Source organism: Cetorhinus maximus, chromosome 12, assembly GCF_964194155.1.
Source record: "Cetorhinus maximus chromosome 12, sCetMax3.hap1.1, whole genome shotgun sequence".
NCBI lineage: Eukaryota > Metazoa > Chordata > Chondrichthyes > Lamniformes > Cetorhinidae > Cetorhinus > Cetorhinus maximus.
Genome location: NC_135890.1, coordinates 64626002 through 64642952, shown reverse-complemented (window position 1 = coordinate 64642952; position 16951 = coordinate 64626002). Strand labels below are relative to the sequence as shown.

Below are 16951 nucleotides of genomic sequence, written 5' to 3'. Positions count from 1 at the left end.
ATAACAGCTTCTTATTCAGTGTATGACCACCTACTTTAGCAATGGGTGTGTGTATTTTTCTACTTATTCTTACGACTGGGTAAAATTCCTCTGATACTCAGCAAAGAGCAGAACCAAATCTGTATAATTTAGCTGGTTCAACCAGTTAGTGCAGTGGAGTTCCTGAGAGGAAAATTGTCCTGGGCTCTTACAACACTTTTTGCTGTGTAGCACACTACTGGCAGATAGGTTATAGGAACCAGCCCCTGAGTAACTTGACTCCTTGTTCCTTAAATCTCCAAAAATCTTGTCTGTATATTTTTTTGAACAGGGGATCAGCTCTTACTAGCATCCTGCTTGGTAGCTAATGCAAACACAGACTTTCAAAGCTGCATGATCTCGTTCACTCTCTGTATCAAAAAAGTTGTCAAGATGCAAAAACTGTCACTTGATTTTCAATAGGTTTTGGTTTCTTTCTTTTCCAGGACAACCAGGTCACATTGGTCTGTGTCTGGGAAGAGATTTAGTATGACCACCATTCTACTTCACCTTAAAAAACATAACCATCTTGTAACGTCCCACATTCATGACAATGTCTCCCTGGGCCTGTGTTCTGGTGGCAGATGGTTCCTGCTGGTGAGATGGGAAAAACAAAGGAACAAACAAACCACAATCCATTGCATCTTCACAAGAGTGTATTGCAATGCTCCTCCCAAGCGGTCAAGGCATCAAAAATACATTTTTAAAAGGTGTGCCTACTTGATGGTTGCCCTGGTTTGAAGGTGACTGTGGGAAGTGATGTACAACTGAGTTAAAAGGGACTGAATAACTCAGGCTTGCTAAAGAGTTTTAAGATTTTGGGCAAGAGATGCAGGAGGGTTGTGTGGAAGAACATTTTTATGCAGCTAGTGGTAATAAACCTGTAACTCTGCCCATGAGGGTGGTGGAAGCAGAGACAAGGATTTCAAAAAGAAATTGGATGGGCACTTGAGGGAAATAAACCTGCAGGGCTATGAGGATAGAATGGGGCTCACTGGATTGCTCTGCAGAGAGCCAGCATAGATTCAATGGGCTGAATAGCCTCCTCCTGTGCCATAAATGACTATGCTTAGACAGAGCAATGCAATCCTCAGTCAACTGGTCTCATTCAAAAAAAGAATCTCCCCCTTCTTTCCAATCAGATGTCAATTGCCAATAGGGTTTTGAACATCAGCAGCATGTTATAGAACAGGAAAGATACTGACCATGGACCTGCACAGCACAGTGCTCAATCCAAGTTCTATGTTTTCCAACGTCTGACTGTAGGGACGTGCCCAACTCTAAGCAGAAAATCAATGTGTGAATGACTGTCCATAACCCTGGAGAGAGAGGAACTCCTTTTGCCAGCCTTTCATTAAGGACTAGCCAAAGCTCATCAAACCCATTTTGAATAACATTCAAGTTGGAGATTCAACTCAGCAGGAACAGTAGCTTTCACCAATCACTTCACTGCCTTTGGTTCTCTCTGCTTTCCCCAAACACAAGTATGACCCGTCAGACTGAGAAAAAAGCATTCATGACAAAGCTTGTACTTCACTTTCAGACATTCCAAACCTCTGTACCAAAGAATCAATGGATCGGGAGATGTGGTGAGGTGAAGAGAGACAACTAGTAGCTATAATTTATGACCAGTTTGATAACCTCTGCCAAGCAAGTGATCACATCAAAAAGCATTAAAAATGAAAACAATTACAATACAATATAATTAAAATTAAGAACTTTATTTAAAAAACTTCGCTAGAAGTGCAATAGGCACCTATACAAAAAACGGATTAAGGCAAGACTCCTGTGCAGTGACTGCAGGGATAGGAACTGGATAAGATCAAGACATCTTGTAAGGAGCACTGACACTACTGCACCAGTCCTTATACACAGTGTGGGGGTCTGTGACAAGGCCACTGTGGGGAATGTCTATTCTTTCAGAATTAGCCCTTGCAATGATTGCTGCAGGAACTTCATTATCTGTACCAGGCTGGTGACCAGGGTGAGCACGGGTTCAGTTACCAGGCTGGTGACCAGGGTGAGCACAGGTTCAGTTACCAGGCTGGTGACCAGGGTGAACATAGGTTCAGTTACCAGGCTGGAGCTGTGTTTGCAAGACGTCTCATGCGTCTGTAAAACAAAAAAATAACCTGTCATTACATACTATTCACAACACAAAAACAAAATATTCCCTTCCCTTCTGCCTCATGTGTTTATCTGAATTCTATTTAAATGCTTCTATACTATTTGCCTCAACCACTCCCTGTGGAAGCAGATTCCATATCCTAATCACAACATATAGTTCACCCTTACTGCTTGGTTGTGTTGTCACTAGCATTTAGCTAAAGCCCGAGCCTATTCTCCTCACATCCAAATGCTCACAGTTGAGTAGGAGTCACAAAGTGGAGGCTAACACTCCACTGCAGTACAGAGGGAGTGCTGCACTGTTGGAGGTGCCGTCTTTCCAGATGTGCCCTTTAACTGAAGCCTCATCTGCCCTCTCACGCGGGTGTAAAAGATTCCATGGAACTATTCGGAAAGCAAGAGAGTCCTGGGCAACACATCCCATAACAAACATCATAAAACAGATTTAACAGATCATGATCATCACACTGCTTCTTGTGGGAGCTTGCTGTGCGCAAATTGGTTGATATGCCTCCTACATTACAGCAATAATGACACTTCAAAAATACTTCATTAGCTGTGAATCATTGAGCATTGGGGGCAGGGTGTGTTGGGGGGATGTGTGTGTGTGTGTCACAGGGTGGGCAGTATATGTGTGTGCATGTGAAGGGTGGGGAGTGGGTGTACGCGTGCGCACGTGTGCATGCATAGAACCATAGATCACTACAGCACAGAAAACAGGCCATTCGGCCCTTCTAGTCTGTGCCGAAATATTATTCTGCTAGTCCCATTGACCTGCACCTAGTCCATAACCCTTCAGACCTCTCCCATCCATGTATCTAATTTATTCTTAAAACTTAGGAGTGAGCCCGCATTTACCACGTCAGATGGTAGCTCGTTCAACATTCTCACCACTCTCTGAGTGAAGAAGTTCCCCCTAATGTTCCCCCTAAACCTTTCCCCTTTCACCCTAAAGCCATGTCCTCTCGTGTTTATTTCTCCTAATCTAAGTGGAAAGAGCCTACTTGCATTTACTTTGTCTATACCCCTCACAATTTTGTAAACTTCTATCAAATCTCCCCTCATTCTTCTACGCTCCAAGGAATAAAGTCCTAACCTGTTTAATCTTTCCCTGTAACTCAACTCCTTAAGATCCGGCAACATCCTAGTAAATCTTCTCTGCACTCTCTCAATCTTACTGATATCCTTCCTGTAGTTAGGCGACCAGAACTGCACACAATACTCCAAAGTTGGCCTCACCAATGTCTTATACAACCTCACCATAACATCCCAACTCCCTATACTCAATACTTTGATTTATGAAGGCCAGTATGCCAAAAGCTTTCTTTACAACCTTGTCTACCTGTGACACCACTTTCGGGGAATTATGTATCTGAACTCCCAGATCCCTTTGTTCCTCCGCACTCCTCAGTGCTCTACCATTTACTGCGTATGTCCTACCTTGGCTTGACCTTCCAAAATGTAACACCTCACACTTTTCCGCATTAAATTCCATCTGCCATTTTCTGGCCCATTTTTCCAGTTGGTCCAGATCTCTCTGCAAGCTTTGAAAGCCTTGCTCGCTGTCCACAACGCCTCCAATCTTAGTGTCATCAGCAAACTTGCTGATCCAATTCACCACATTATCATCCAAATCATCGATATAGACAACAAACAACAATGGTCCCAGTACAGATCCCTGAGGCACACCACTAGTCACAGACCTCCAGTCTGAGAAGCAATCATCCACTACCACTCTCTGTCTTCTCCCACACAGCCAATTTCGAATCCAGTTTACATGGATACCAAGTGTCTGAACCTTCTGAACTAACCTCCCATGTGGGACCTTGTCAAAGGCCTTACTAAAGTCCATGTAGACAAAATCCACAGCCTTTCCTTCATCTACTTTCTTGGTAACCTCCTCGAAAAACTCTACAAGGTTCGTTAAACACGACCTACCACGCACAAAGCCATGCTGACTATCCTTAATCAGCCTGTCAAGACTGACTGACAAGTCTGGGCTGGTGTGTGTTGGGGGATAGGGAGCATGTGCATTGGAGGGTGTGGAGATCATTTGGTGATCCTGGTAATATGAACGTACCTCGTGTTTCTGTCCTGATCTCGAATCTTCTTCTCCATTTCGGCATCAGTCAGCGTCTCGAGCAGGGGGCACCACTGATCAGCGTCTCCAGTGTTTCGGATCGCAATCTCCACCGTGGGCAGCGGGTTCTCACTGTCATATCACAAGAAAGAAGAAACAGGCATTATAATCACTGGCTGCAGAAAGCACCCCCTCACAGCCAGCTTAGCAGTTAGGTATACTGCATGGGGAGCCAGGTCATAGTCCAAAGCATTTCACACAGTGAACTCCTGTCACAGAATCACATAATTGTTACAGTGCAGAAGACAGCCATTCGGCCCATCGTGTGCGCACTAGCTTTCTGAACGAGCACTGTGTCTTAGTGCCAATTTCCTGCCTTTGCCCCATAACCCTGCACATCATTTAAATAGAAACAATCATCTAATGCCCTTTTGAATGCCTCGATTGAACCTGCCTCCACCAGACTTCCAGCCAGTGCATTCCAGACCCAAACCATTTGCTGTGTGAAAAATTTTCTCTTCTTTTGCAAATAATTTTAAATCTGTGCCCTCTTGTTCTTGATCCTTTTTCAAGCTGGGATAGTTTCTCCCTATCTACTCTGTCCAGCCCCCTCATGATTTTGAGCACCTCTATCAAATCTCCTCTTAGCCTTTAGCTCTCCAAGGAGAACAGTCCCAACCTCGACAGTCTATCTTCATAACTGAAATTTCTCATTCCTAGAACCAATTTTGTAAACCTCTTCTACACTCTGTCCAATGCGTTCACATCCTTCCTAAAGTGTGTCATCCAGAACTGTACACAATACTCCAGCTGAGGTCTAACTAGTGTCCAATACAAGTTTAGCTTAACCTCCCTGCTCTTGTACTTTATATATGTACTGCATATGCTTTATTAACTGCTCTCTGTGCCTGTCCTGCCACATTTAATTATCTGTGCACATATACACCCAGGTCCCTCTGCTCCTGCACACCCTTGAGAGTTGAACCCCTCATTTTATATCGTCTCTCCATGTTCTTCCTACCAAAATGAATCACCTCACACTTCGCTGCATGGAACTTCACCTGCCACCTATCTGCCCACTCTACGAACTGATCAATGTCCGTCTGAAGTTCCACTTTGTCCTCCTCGCAGTTTATAATGCTCCTATGTTTTGTATCATCCGCAAACTTTGAAACTGTCCCCTGCATACCAAGATCATTAATATATATCAGGAAAAGCAAGGGTCCCAATAACCAAGGGTCCCTGGGGAACTCCACTACGAACCTTCCTCCAGCCTGAAAAATATCCATTACTCAGTTTCCTATTACACAGCCAATTTTGTATCCATATTGCCAGTCCCTTTTATTTCATGAGCTATAACTTTTTCTCACAAATCTGTTGTGTGGCACTGTATCGAATGCTTTTTGGAAGTCCATGTACACCACACCAACAGCATTATCCTCGTCAACCCTCTCTGCCTCCATATGTAAATCCCCTTTTTGGTCCCTAATCAGCCCTACTCCTTTTACCACTTTTTAAACTATTTATGTCACCCATGTAGGTGAATGCAGCAGCTATTTTGTGTATGGTGGGATTCCATATACAACTATGATGTGAATGACCGATTACTGTGTTTTAAGTGGTGTTGGCTGATGGAGTGTGTGGTTCATGACACTATCAAAGATCTCAGCTTGTGCTAACTGGGCTCACCCTGTGTGATACTGAGCCTCACACTAAGCAGATAAGAGTCTAGGCCCCATCCCTGACCTGGTGCTGGCTTTTCTCTGGGATTACAACACTGGGTTCAGCTGAAAGCATATATACATTATCAGAAACTCACAGGATAAACAGCCCATGAAAGAGCTCCCAGCAATAGTCCAGGTTTTAAATGATATGGCTTCAAAGATTGAGATTGGTACGTTCTTACAGGATTCTGAGATTTTAGAACAGTCCCCATGGATTAGAAGGTAGCAAATGTAAGCCAGCTATTCAAGAAGAGAGGGCAGGAGAAAACTGGGCCTGTTTGGCTGACATCATGACCTATTATTAGGGACTTAGAAAATCATAATACGATTGTGCAGAGTAAAAGTAAACATTTTTGAAAGGGACAAATCTTTGACAATGCTTGACAAATCTATTAAAGATTAAAAATCTATCAAAAAATGAGGTTGTAACCAGCAGGGTAAATAAGTGGATGTTATGTATTTGGATTTTCAAAAAGCATTTGACAAGGAGCTACACAAAACCAAGGCTCATGGAATTGGAGGTAACATATTGGATTCAGATTGGTTAACAGACATAAGAAGCTAGGAAATAGGAGCATCAGTAGACCATACTGTCCTCAAGCCTGCTCCGTTATTCAATATGATCATGGCTGATCTTCTGCCTCAACTCTACTTTCCTGCCGATTCCCCCTATCCCTCGATTCCTTGAGGCCAAAAAATCTGTCTATTTCAGCCTTAAATATATTCAATGGTAGAGAATCCACAACCTTCTAGGGTAGAGAATTCTAAAAACTCAACCCTCACCTCAGTCCTAAATGACCAAACCCTTATCCTGAAAACTGTGCCCTCCTATTCTAGATTTACCAGCCATGACAAACAACCTCTCAGTGTCTACCCTGTCAAACCCCTTCAGGATCTTGTATTCCTACAGGCTGTAGGAACCAATAGGACATTTTCAGTTTGGCAGGCTGTGCAATGATCAGAGCTGTGGCCTCAGCCAATTACACTGTATGTCAATGATTAGGAAGAATTAATGTATTTAAGTTTGCTGACAATACAATGCTGCATGGGAAAGTAAGCTGTGAGGTGGACACAAAGAAGCTGCAAGAGATTGAAAGGATATGTGAGTTGGCAAGAATACGGCAGGTGGAAAATGAAGTGGAGAAATGCAGTTACGCACTTTGGTATTGGGAACCTAGTTCAGAGGGGTCTGGGTGCTCCTGTACATATATCACAAAGTTAACATTTAGGAACCACAAGCAATTTGGAAAGCAAATGCTATATTTGCCTTATTGTAAGGGGATTGGAGTATGAATAAGGGAGTCTTGCTACAATTATACAGGGCTTTGGTGAGACCACACCCGTGTACAGTTTTGTTCTTCTTATCCAAGGAAGGATGTACTTGTCCGAGAGGGAGTGCATTGAAGACTTACTCCTGGAAAAGAGGGCTCTCCTTTGAGGGCACATTGAATAAATTGGGCCTATATGCGCTGGAATTTTGAAGAATGAGGGATGATCTCATTGAAACATAAAATTCTTAAGCAGTTTGACCAGATAGATGCTGGGAGGGTAGTTCCCTTGTCTGGAGAGTTAACACTAGGAGTCTCAGGATAAAAGGTTGGTCATTAAGGACTGAGATGAGATGAGAAATTTCAAAGTATTATGAATCTTTGGAATTCTCTAGCCCAGAGCTGTGGATTATCTATTGTTAAATATAATTAAAACAGATCAAAAATAAATCAAAGGATCAGACAGGAAGGTGAAGTTGAGATAGATCAGCCTTGATCTTTTTCAATACTGGAGCGGGCTCAATGGACTGCACGGGCTAGTCCTATTATTATCATAGCCAGGGATCACAGCTTTTGCCCAGGCCTCCAGGTAGTCGTTTGCAGGTAGTTGATAATCAAAATCCAGACTCACACATGGTCAGTGGGTTAGTGACACCCTGTTTCCCAGCCAGGACTCAACGGTTGCAGGGTGACCTAGCAAATAGGAATGAGTTTGTGACTCTAAGTGGGCAAATGGGGAACAATGAGGGGGAGTGACAACCTACTAACATGGATAGGGAATCTATTAGGAGGTAGGAGACTGAATAGACTGTGTAATAGCAGGATGTCAGCAGTGCTGTCCTTCAGGGTTCTGTACTGGGCCTCAGCTTTTCACTATATTTATCAATTTCATAAATAAAGGGAATGAGGGCCGTATATCCAAATTTGCGCACAACACTAAGTTTGGTGGCACAATAAGTAGTGTAGATGGGAGCAGAAAGTTGCAAAGGAACATTGGTACATTAAGTGAGTGGGCAAAACTGGCAGATGGAGTTCAATGCGAGGAGGTGAGAGATAATCCACTTTGGACCTAAGAAAGAGATCAAAGTATTTCCTAAATGCTGAGAAGGTAAGAACAGTTTGAGAGAGAGATTTAGGGATCCATGTTCAGAAATCATGAAAAACTAGTAAACCAGTATTAAAGCAATGAAAAAGCAAGAAAACCTTTGCCAATTGACTCCGGCCTACCTGAAGGCATATGTGCGCTGATGCCAGCTCAGCTGACCCCTGATACTGTAAGCAATGGTGGTGACAAACTCTCCTCCGAGACCCAACTCAGAGCACAGCTTCAGAGCAAACTTCTCAGGCGAGTTCTCCCTCTCAGACATGTCCCACTCAAACTGATCCACCAGCGAGATGTTCCCCACATGGATGTTCAGCTGCACAAACACAACACCTCCATTACTGCCCAGTTTCACTCAGCCCCCAACTATATAAATAACTGTTTAGAGAGGGCCTAATGGGCTGAACTCAGATTGGAACCAGTACACTTCTTGCTCTAAAGAAACAACACACTCGTAGTTCAGACAGTTATGTGTAGCCAGCTATTCAGCCACTAAGGGTATCACAGCCAGGCTCCTTGCTCTGGGTGTGTGGCCACATGCGTGCTTTCCCACAGCAAGTGGTGATCATTACCTGATGACCAGATCCCTAGTGCAGCAGCACCCAAACCATTTTTCCTGGCCAAGATCAATGAGCTCAGCACAGCCCTGGGGATGAACTAGGATCTTCCTGTTCTCAGCATTGCAGCAGGCTGTGTGCTTCTTTATTAGGGCACTAGGGAAGACTCGGTGGAGCATTACATTGTCATTTTGGCAGATCCACTGGAGGGAGTGTGATCAGGTTCTCATCCACTGCAGCTCATGTCCCTAGAATCCAACTTATTCCCTCACACTGAAGTTACCCTTTGCATGAGATGATCACCTTCAGCAGGTTTTCCTATCAAGGTGCTAACTGAACTCAACTGGAAGCAGCTATCACCCCAACAATGGCAGGCTTGGTACAGAACCAGGGCAACATCAACAACATTTCCAGCTGGGCTAGGATAGACCAGGACTGGATCACAAGCACCAGCAGCTCTGCTGGGAGGGAAAAAAATGGGTTAGGTCTGTGACCAAAACTAAAATGACTCAGCCCATCTACCCATTACAGACTCTGCATCAAGTGTCAACTTGAATTGAAAATAAAACACAATACATGCCCCATGCCATCTTCAAATGCTGCTCCATTGTGGTATCTAGCTCCAAAGGAAGCTGGATGGGATTCAGTATTGGCAGACTGTTTGAACACAAGGGGATTCTATCACAGCTGGGCCTAATGTCATCTTCCCCAAACTATGGAGCTGCAGGAGGGATAAAATGAATTGGAAGCATCAAACAGCCTGGATTTATTCCTCTTCCTAACCCAGCACCACTGAAGCCAAGGACTATGACAGGATTTGGAAGGACTCACCTTAATGATGACCCTCTGATCGGACTGATCTTCTAGAATACTGTCTGTCGGATATGAGTCAATCTGTTGACGAATTGCTGAGGCGATGGCAGGGACAAAGGTCAAAGGATTCAAATCCAGGTCATCACACAAAATCTCTGCAAACATCTCTGGGGTCATCAACTTCTCTGCAAAGGAAGTGAGAAGCTGGTTGTGAATAGGAAAAGCAATGCTCAATAACAGCAGATGCAGCAAGACTGGCACAACACCATGCTGAATGAGCAAGTACTCAGGCCTGCCCAATCAGCCCCACTGACACTCCATCATACATATCCAGGGCCAGGTGTAGATGCTAAGGTATCAGCTGTGGTTCAGTGGGTTTTAGTCATATTCCACAGACTTGAGCAAATTATCTAGGCTGATTGTGCAGTGCAGCACTGTTACAGATTCAATCTTTCAGATCAGACACTGAATGGAGGCATGGCCTGTTCTCTAAAACACCAGCTACCTGGTATAAAATATACAGCGGCATTGTTTTGAAGCAGGAGAGCTCGGCTCAGTATCCTGGCTTCTATTTATCCCTCAACCAACATGACTAAAATGCAGATGATCTTGTTTGCACAAATTAGCTGCTGTGTTTGCTACATTACAACAGTGACTACATTTCAAAAATACTTCACTGGAAATAGAGGCTATTACGAGCACTGCAACTCAACAGTGATATATATTGGCCTGGGAGGGGATAGAGTGCAGACTGACCAAAATACTATCAGACCCCAGACAGTCAAGTTAGAAGAACAGTTTGCACAAAGCTGGCTTGCATTCCCTTGAGTTTAGGAGGTTGAGGGGTGATATACTCAAAGGTATTTAAAATGATTATGGGATTCAATAAGATAAATCCAATGAATGTATTTTCTCTGGTTCTCAAGTCCCAGCTTTCTGCCAGCAGAACCTGCCTGGAGTTTCTTCGCCTACACAGGAGAATCTGTAACATCCCCATCCCCTAGTTATTCTGCAGGACTGTTTATCAGGATTATTAACTGCTTGATTCAGGTCTCACATTAGGGGTTTTAGCAAAGGGCATCAGTCAGGATCAAAGATTTTTTTTTTTTAAACACAGTGCATTACAATGATCTAGAATGTGCTGCCTGAAAGAGCAGTGGAACCAGATTCAACAGTGACTTTCAAAATGGAACTGGATAAATGAAGGAAAAATTAGCAGGTGTGGGATTAATTGGATAGAGTCAGCACAGCGCCAGGTGCCGCGGCTGTCATTCTGTGACTCTATGGCTGCCTCTGCAGGTTGCGAATCCTGGCCCCCCTCTCATGCAAACTCTTCCTCTGTTCCCCTTACAATTGGTCCTGGATTAAGCATGTGGGCTAAAGGAAGCCCTTCCACAGGTTGCCTCAGTGTACAGAAGCCTGAAGCAGAATGGTTCCAGTGTGTCCTATGGGTTACAGCGAAGGGGAGACTTGAGCTATCTCATTTGCTGCTACTCACCATTCATGTTCCACGTGAAGGCGTCCCTCAGCTTCTGTCCATCTATCTCCATGTCGAGGCGGATAGGAACCAGCACCTCGGCCTGAGAGGCGTTTTCATGGATCACTGCTGGGTCATGGTCATCAAAACTGGGTGAGAGAAAGAGAGAGAAGAAAGTACGTGAGAGACAGAACACACAAAAGATAGTGTGAGATAGAGAAAGAGAGAGGGGAGAGGGAAAGACAGAGGAAGAGAAAAGGAAAGGTCTCATTAAAACTCACTGAGCAGATCCACAGTGCTACAATAGAATACAGCTCTGAGCGTTCAATCAATATTTAATTACATCACAGCACAGGTCACTCACTCACTTTTCCAGAACCGTTTCATCCAATTCAGGGTCGTGGGGAGTCGGAGCCTATCCCGACAGACAATGGGTGCTAGGCAGGGTACACCCAGGACAGTTCATCACAGGCCACACACACATGCACGGACAGTGCTGAATCAAAAGATCAGCTTCTGTTCCTCAAACTTACATTGAGCTTCACTGGAGCAGTGTAGAAGGCCTAGAACAGAGAGGTTAGAGTGGCACTGGGGCAGAGAATTAAAAACACAGGCAACTGGAAGCTTAGCGCTACACTTGCAAACTGAACAGAGTTGTTTCACGTAGCACCCAATCTGCATTAGGTATTCCCAATGTACAGCAAATACTGTATTATAAACTGGAATCACTGTTTCACCTCATGGCCTTGGATAGTGAGGAGAGGGGAAGTAAAAGGGCAGGTGTTGTATCTCCTGTGTTTACATGGGAAGGTGTTATAGGAAATGGAGGACTTATTGGGGGTTGAGAGGAGTGGAACAGGATGACACAGAGGAAATGTCCCCTTCAGAATGCTGAAAGGGGAGGACCAAGGAAGATGTTTGGTGGTGTTGGTGGAAATGAAGGAAAAGAGACTGTGTGTGTGTCCTGTGCTGGTGGAAATCTGTTGAATGTGAAGGCTGGTGGAGTGGAAGGTGAGAAAAAAGGGGAACATTATTGTGGTTCTGAGAAAGTGGGGGAGTTGGGTGGGGTGGGGGTGGGGAGAGAAGAGAAATGTTGGAAATGGGCTGGACACAGTTAAGGGCCCTGGCCTCCACGGTGAAGGGCAGTCCTGAGGAAAAAGGAAGAGCCATTGGACAGGCTGGTATGGAAAGTGTGATTGTCAGAACAGATATGACAGAGATGGAGAGTCTGGGAGAATGGAACAGAGTACTTATGGGGAGCGGGATGGAAGGGAGTGTAACCAATGAGTCTTGGGTCTCAGTGGGTTTGTAGTAGATACTGGTTGATGGTCTATTCCCAGAAATGGAGATGGAGAAGTTGAAGAAGTGAAGAGTCAGAGATGGATCATGTGAAGGTGATAGAATGGTGAAAATTGGATGCAGCATTGATGACATTTTCCAGTTTGTGGAGACAGTATGAGCTACTGGGAACCCTAATTAACTTAGGAGTCAGAGGAAGGAGGATCAAGGACAAGAATGAAACACAGAAAGGGGAATAAGTGATAGGCAGAGAAATCAAGGGCAAGAATCCAACAGTGCCTCAGTTAAAAATAGTGGGAACGGGACAAGTGATGTTAAAAAGACAAGCCTTAAGGCTTTGTGTCTTAACATGAGGAGCATTCGCAATAAAGTGGATGAATTAACCGCGCAAATAGATGTAAACAGGTATGATATAGTCAGGATTAGAGAGTCATGGCTGCAGGGTAACCAGGGATGGGAACTGAACATCCAAGGGCATTCAGTATTTAGGAAGGGCAGACAAAAAGGAAAAGGCGGTAGAGTTGCATTGCCAGTTAAAGAGGAAATTAACGCAATAGTGAGGAAAGATATTAGCTCCGATGATGTGGAATCTGTATGGGTAGTGCTGAGAAACACTAAGGGGCAAAAAACATTAGTGGGGGTTGTATATAGACACCCAAACTGTAGTGCTGATGTTAGGAATGGCATTAAACAGGAAATTAGAGACGCATGCAATAAAGGAACATCTGTAATTATGGGTGACTCTAATCTGCATATAGATTGGGCAAATCAAATTAGTAACAATACTGTAGAGGAGGAATTCCTGGAGTGTATACAGGATGGTTTTCTTGACCAATATGTTGAGGAACCAACAGAGAACAGGACATCCTAGACTGGGTATCGTGTAATGAGAAAGGAATAATTGGCAATTTAGTTGTGCGAGGCCCCTTGGGGATGAGCAACCATAATATGATACAATTCTTCATCAAGAATTCTTCATCAAGATGGAGAGTGACGTAGTTGATTCTGAGACTAGGATCCTGAATCTTAATAAATGTTCTCGTGAGGCCCAACGCAAACTGGAGGATCAGCACCTCATCTTCCAATTAGGCATTTAACAGACTTCCGGCTTAACATTGTGTTCAACAACTTCAGACCATGAACTCTCTTCTTCATCTTTACTCCTTTATAAATCCAATTTTAAAATTATTTTTTTACTTTTTTAAATTTATTTTTATTTATTCATGTTTTTTTAAAATATTGTTTTAAAAATTGTTTTTTTTTAATCCTTTTCCTCCTACGTCCTCCCCCCACAGAGCCATCTGTCGCTTGTTTCTATGTTGTGCTTTCAAAGCGCTGACCCTTGTTCTGTTATTAACACATTCTGCTATCTTACCTTAATGCCACTATCAGCACCTTCTTTAGTCTTTAACATCATTAATGCTCCATTTGTTTTGCATCCATGACATCTTTGTCTATCTCTTCTCACTCCCACCTATCCCTGACCTTCTATTTTGCTCCATCCCCTCTTAAACAGTATAAAATCCATCACATTTCTACTTCTTTTCAGCTCTGAAGTCATATGGACTCGAAACATTGTTTTTTTCTCTCCACAGATGCTACCAGACCTGCTGAGTTTTTCCAGCATTTTCTGTTTTTACTTCAGATTTCCAGCACCTGCAGTGGTTTGCTTTTATTATTTCAATTAGAGCTTTGAAGCTGCACAGACCCAGTGAGTGTGTCATTTTGGTTTATCAAAACCTATGCTTTTTGCCTGCATAGAATGCAAAGTGAAGGTTTGGTGAGTGAGGGAGTTCGGTGAAGATGCTGCTCTTTTCTCTTTCTTCCTCTACTTTTTTTTCAGCCTCCAGCAGTTGGCTCTTTGGTACAGGGGAGGATGATGATTGGAGAGTAATTGGTAAGTTATTCCAATTGTAATAAATAGTTTTCAAACTTATAGGCAGATTAGCTTGACCCAGTAGAATGTGCATCCTGTGAAAAGTGAGAAGTCATGGAGGCACCATGCGACCTAGATGAACACATCTGCAGGAAGTGTCACCGGCTGCAGAAGCTTGAGCTCCGGGTTTTGGAACTTGAGCAGCAGCTGGGGTCACCGTGGTGCATCCACAAGGCACAGAATTACATGGATGGCATGACTAGGCAGGCAGTCACACTGCAGGTAAGGAGCATATTGGCAGAGAGGGAATGGGTGGCCACCAGGGAGTCTAAGAGAACCAGGAAGGTAGTGCGGAAGTTCCTGGAATCGATTTGCTTGCTAATCAGTTTTCCATTTTGGATACTGGTGAGCGAGATGGTTCCTCAGGGGAATGCAGCCAGTCCATGGCACCCCAGGAGGCTCAGCTGCACAGGAGGAGAGAAAGAAGTGCAATAGTGATAGGGGATTCAATAGTCAGGGGAGCAGACAGGCATATCCGTGGCAGTAAACAGTCCCATGACTCCAGGATGGTATGTTGCCTCCCTGCTGCCAGGGTCAAAGATGTCACGTAGCGGTTGCAGGGCATCCTTCTAGGGGAGGGTGAATAGCCAGAAGTCATTGTCCACATTGGTACTAACGATTTGGTAGAAAAAGGGATGAGGTCCTGTGGGCTGAGTATAGGGAGTTAGGAAAGAGATTAGCTAGCAAGACTTCTAAAGTGGTAATCTCCGGATTACTCTCAAAGCCACTTGAGCATGGAAATAGCAGAATACACCAGATGAATGCGTGGTTGGAGAGATGGTGCAGGAGGGAGGGCTTCAGATTTCTGGGGCATTGGGAACAGTTCTGGGGAAAGGTGGGATCTGTACAAGTTGGACGGTCTACACCTGAACAGGACCAGGTGCAAATTGGCATAGGGACACGAGAATAAGGGAAGTAAACACGTGGTATGGGAAAGAGGGGTTCCATTTCGTGGGGCACTGGCATCAGTATTGGAACAGGAGGGATCTGTACCATTGGGATGGTCTCCACCTGAACCGATCTGGGACCAATGTTCTAGCGAAAAGGGTAAATAGGGTGGTCAACAGGGCTTTAAACTAGAAAGTGGGGGGGGAGGGAAGGGTAAAACTCGAAGAAATATGACAAATGGGAAACAAAGCAGCAGGTTGGCGTGTGGCGGGGGGGGGGGGGGGGGGTGGTGGATCCAACTTCATGGAAAATTATGAAAAAACTGAAAAGAAAGGAGAGCCCAGGAGAGGCTATTAAAGTCCCCAGAACACAAAATAGGACAGAGTGTTTGGAAAGGGCTAGGAATCTAACTTCAAGCACATCAAATAAAGGGACGACAATGAGAAAGGTGACGGGAAATACAGGACTGAAGGTGTTGTATCTGAATGCACGCAGTATACGAAATAGGGTAAATGAGCTTGTGGCGCAGATTGAAATTGGCAGGTATGATGTGGTGGGCATTACGGGAGACATAGCTGCAAGGGGATCAGGACTGGGAGCTAAATATCCAAGGATATACATCCTATCGAAAAGATAGGCAGGTTGGCAGAGGGGGTGGGGTTGCTTTGTTAGTAAGAAATGAAATTAAATCGATAGTAAGAAATGATGTAGGGTCAGATGATGTAGGATCTGTGTGGGTAGAGTTGAGGAACTGCAAAGGTAAAAAACCATAATGGGAGTTATGTACAGGCCTCCGAACAGTAGTCAGGATGTGGGGCACAAGATACACCAGGAGATAGAAAAGGTGTGTAAGAAAGGCAAGGTTACAGTGATCATGGGGGATTTCAATATGCACGTAGACTGGGAAAATCAGGTTGGTAGTGGATCCCAAGAAAAGGAATTTGTGGAATGTCTATGAGGTGGCTTTTTGGAGCAGCTTGTGGTGGAGCCCATAAGGGAACAGGCAATTCTAGATTTAGTGATGTGTAATGAGGCAGATTTGATAAGGGAGCTTAAGGTGAAGGAGCCCTTAGGAGGAAGTGACCATAATATGATAGAAAATTCTATCATAATATCCTGCAATTTGAGAGGAAAAAGCTGGAATCAGATGTAACGGTATTACAGTTGAATAAAGGCAACTACAGAGGCATGAGGGAGGAACTGGCCAGAATTGACTGGGAGATGAGCCTAGCAGGAAAGTGGAACAGCTATGGCAGGAGTTTCTTGGAGTAATTTGGGAGACACAGCAAAAATTCATCCCTAGGAAGAAGAAGCATACTAAACGGAGGACGAGGCAACCATAGCTGACAAGGGAAGTCAGGGACAGCATACAAGCTAAAGAGAAAGCATACAATGCGGCGAAGAGCAATGGGAAACCAGGGGATTGGGAAGCTTACAAAGACCAACAGAGGACAACTAAAAAAGAAATGAGGGAGAAGATTAAATATGAGGGTAAACTAGCCAGTAATATAAAAGAAGATTGCAAGAGTTCTTTTAGATATATAAAGGGGAAGAGAGAGGCAAAAGTGGACATTGGGCCGCTGGAAAATGACGCTGGAGAAGTAGTTGTGGGGAACAAAGAAATGGCGGAGGAACTGAATGGGTACTTGGCGTCAGTCTTCA

At 44.2% G+C, this 16951-nt stretch overlaps 1 protein-coding gene across 3 annotated transcripts in view; it reads right to left on the bottom strand.

Annotated features, from left to right (window-relative positions):
• Positions 1-1723: 1723 nt before the first annotated feature.
• The window catches only part of LOC144687521 (SWI/SNF-related matrix-associated actin-dependent regulator of chromatin subfamily B member 1-A), a 32682-nt gene continuing 17454 nt past the window's right edge, over positions 1724-16951 (bottom strand). For 2 of the 3 annotated variants that reach the window (XM_078553763.1, XM_078553765.1), the window contains exons 4-8: positions 11188-11315; positions 9708-9874; positions 8445-8635; positions 4226-4357; positions 1724-2130 (exon numbers count right to left, since the gene is read on the bottom strand). In XM_078553763.1, the coding sequence (XP_078409889.1) occupies positions 2091-2130; positions 4226-4357; positions 8445-8635; positions 9708-9874; positions 11188-11315 (658 nt within the window). In that variant the 3' untranslated portion in view covers positions 1724-2090. The remainder of the gene's footprint in view (positions 2131-4225; positions 4358-8444; positions 8636-9707; positions 9875-11187; positions 11316-16951) is intronic. The other variant, XM_078553764.1, reaches the window with a different exon arrangement.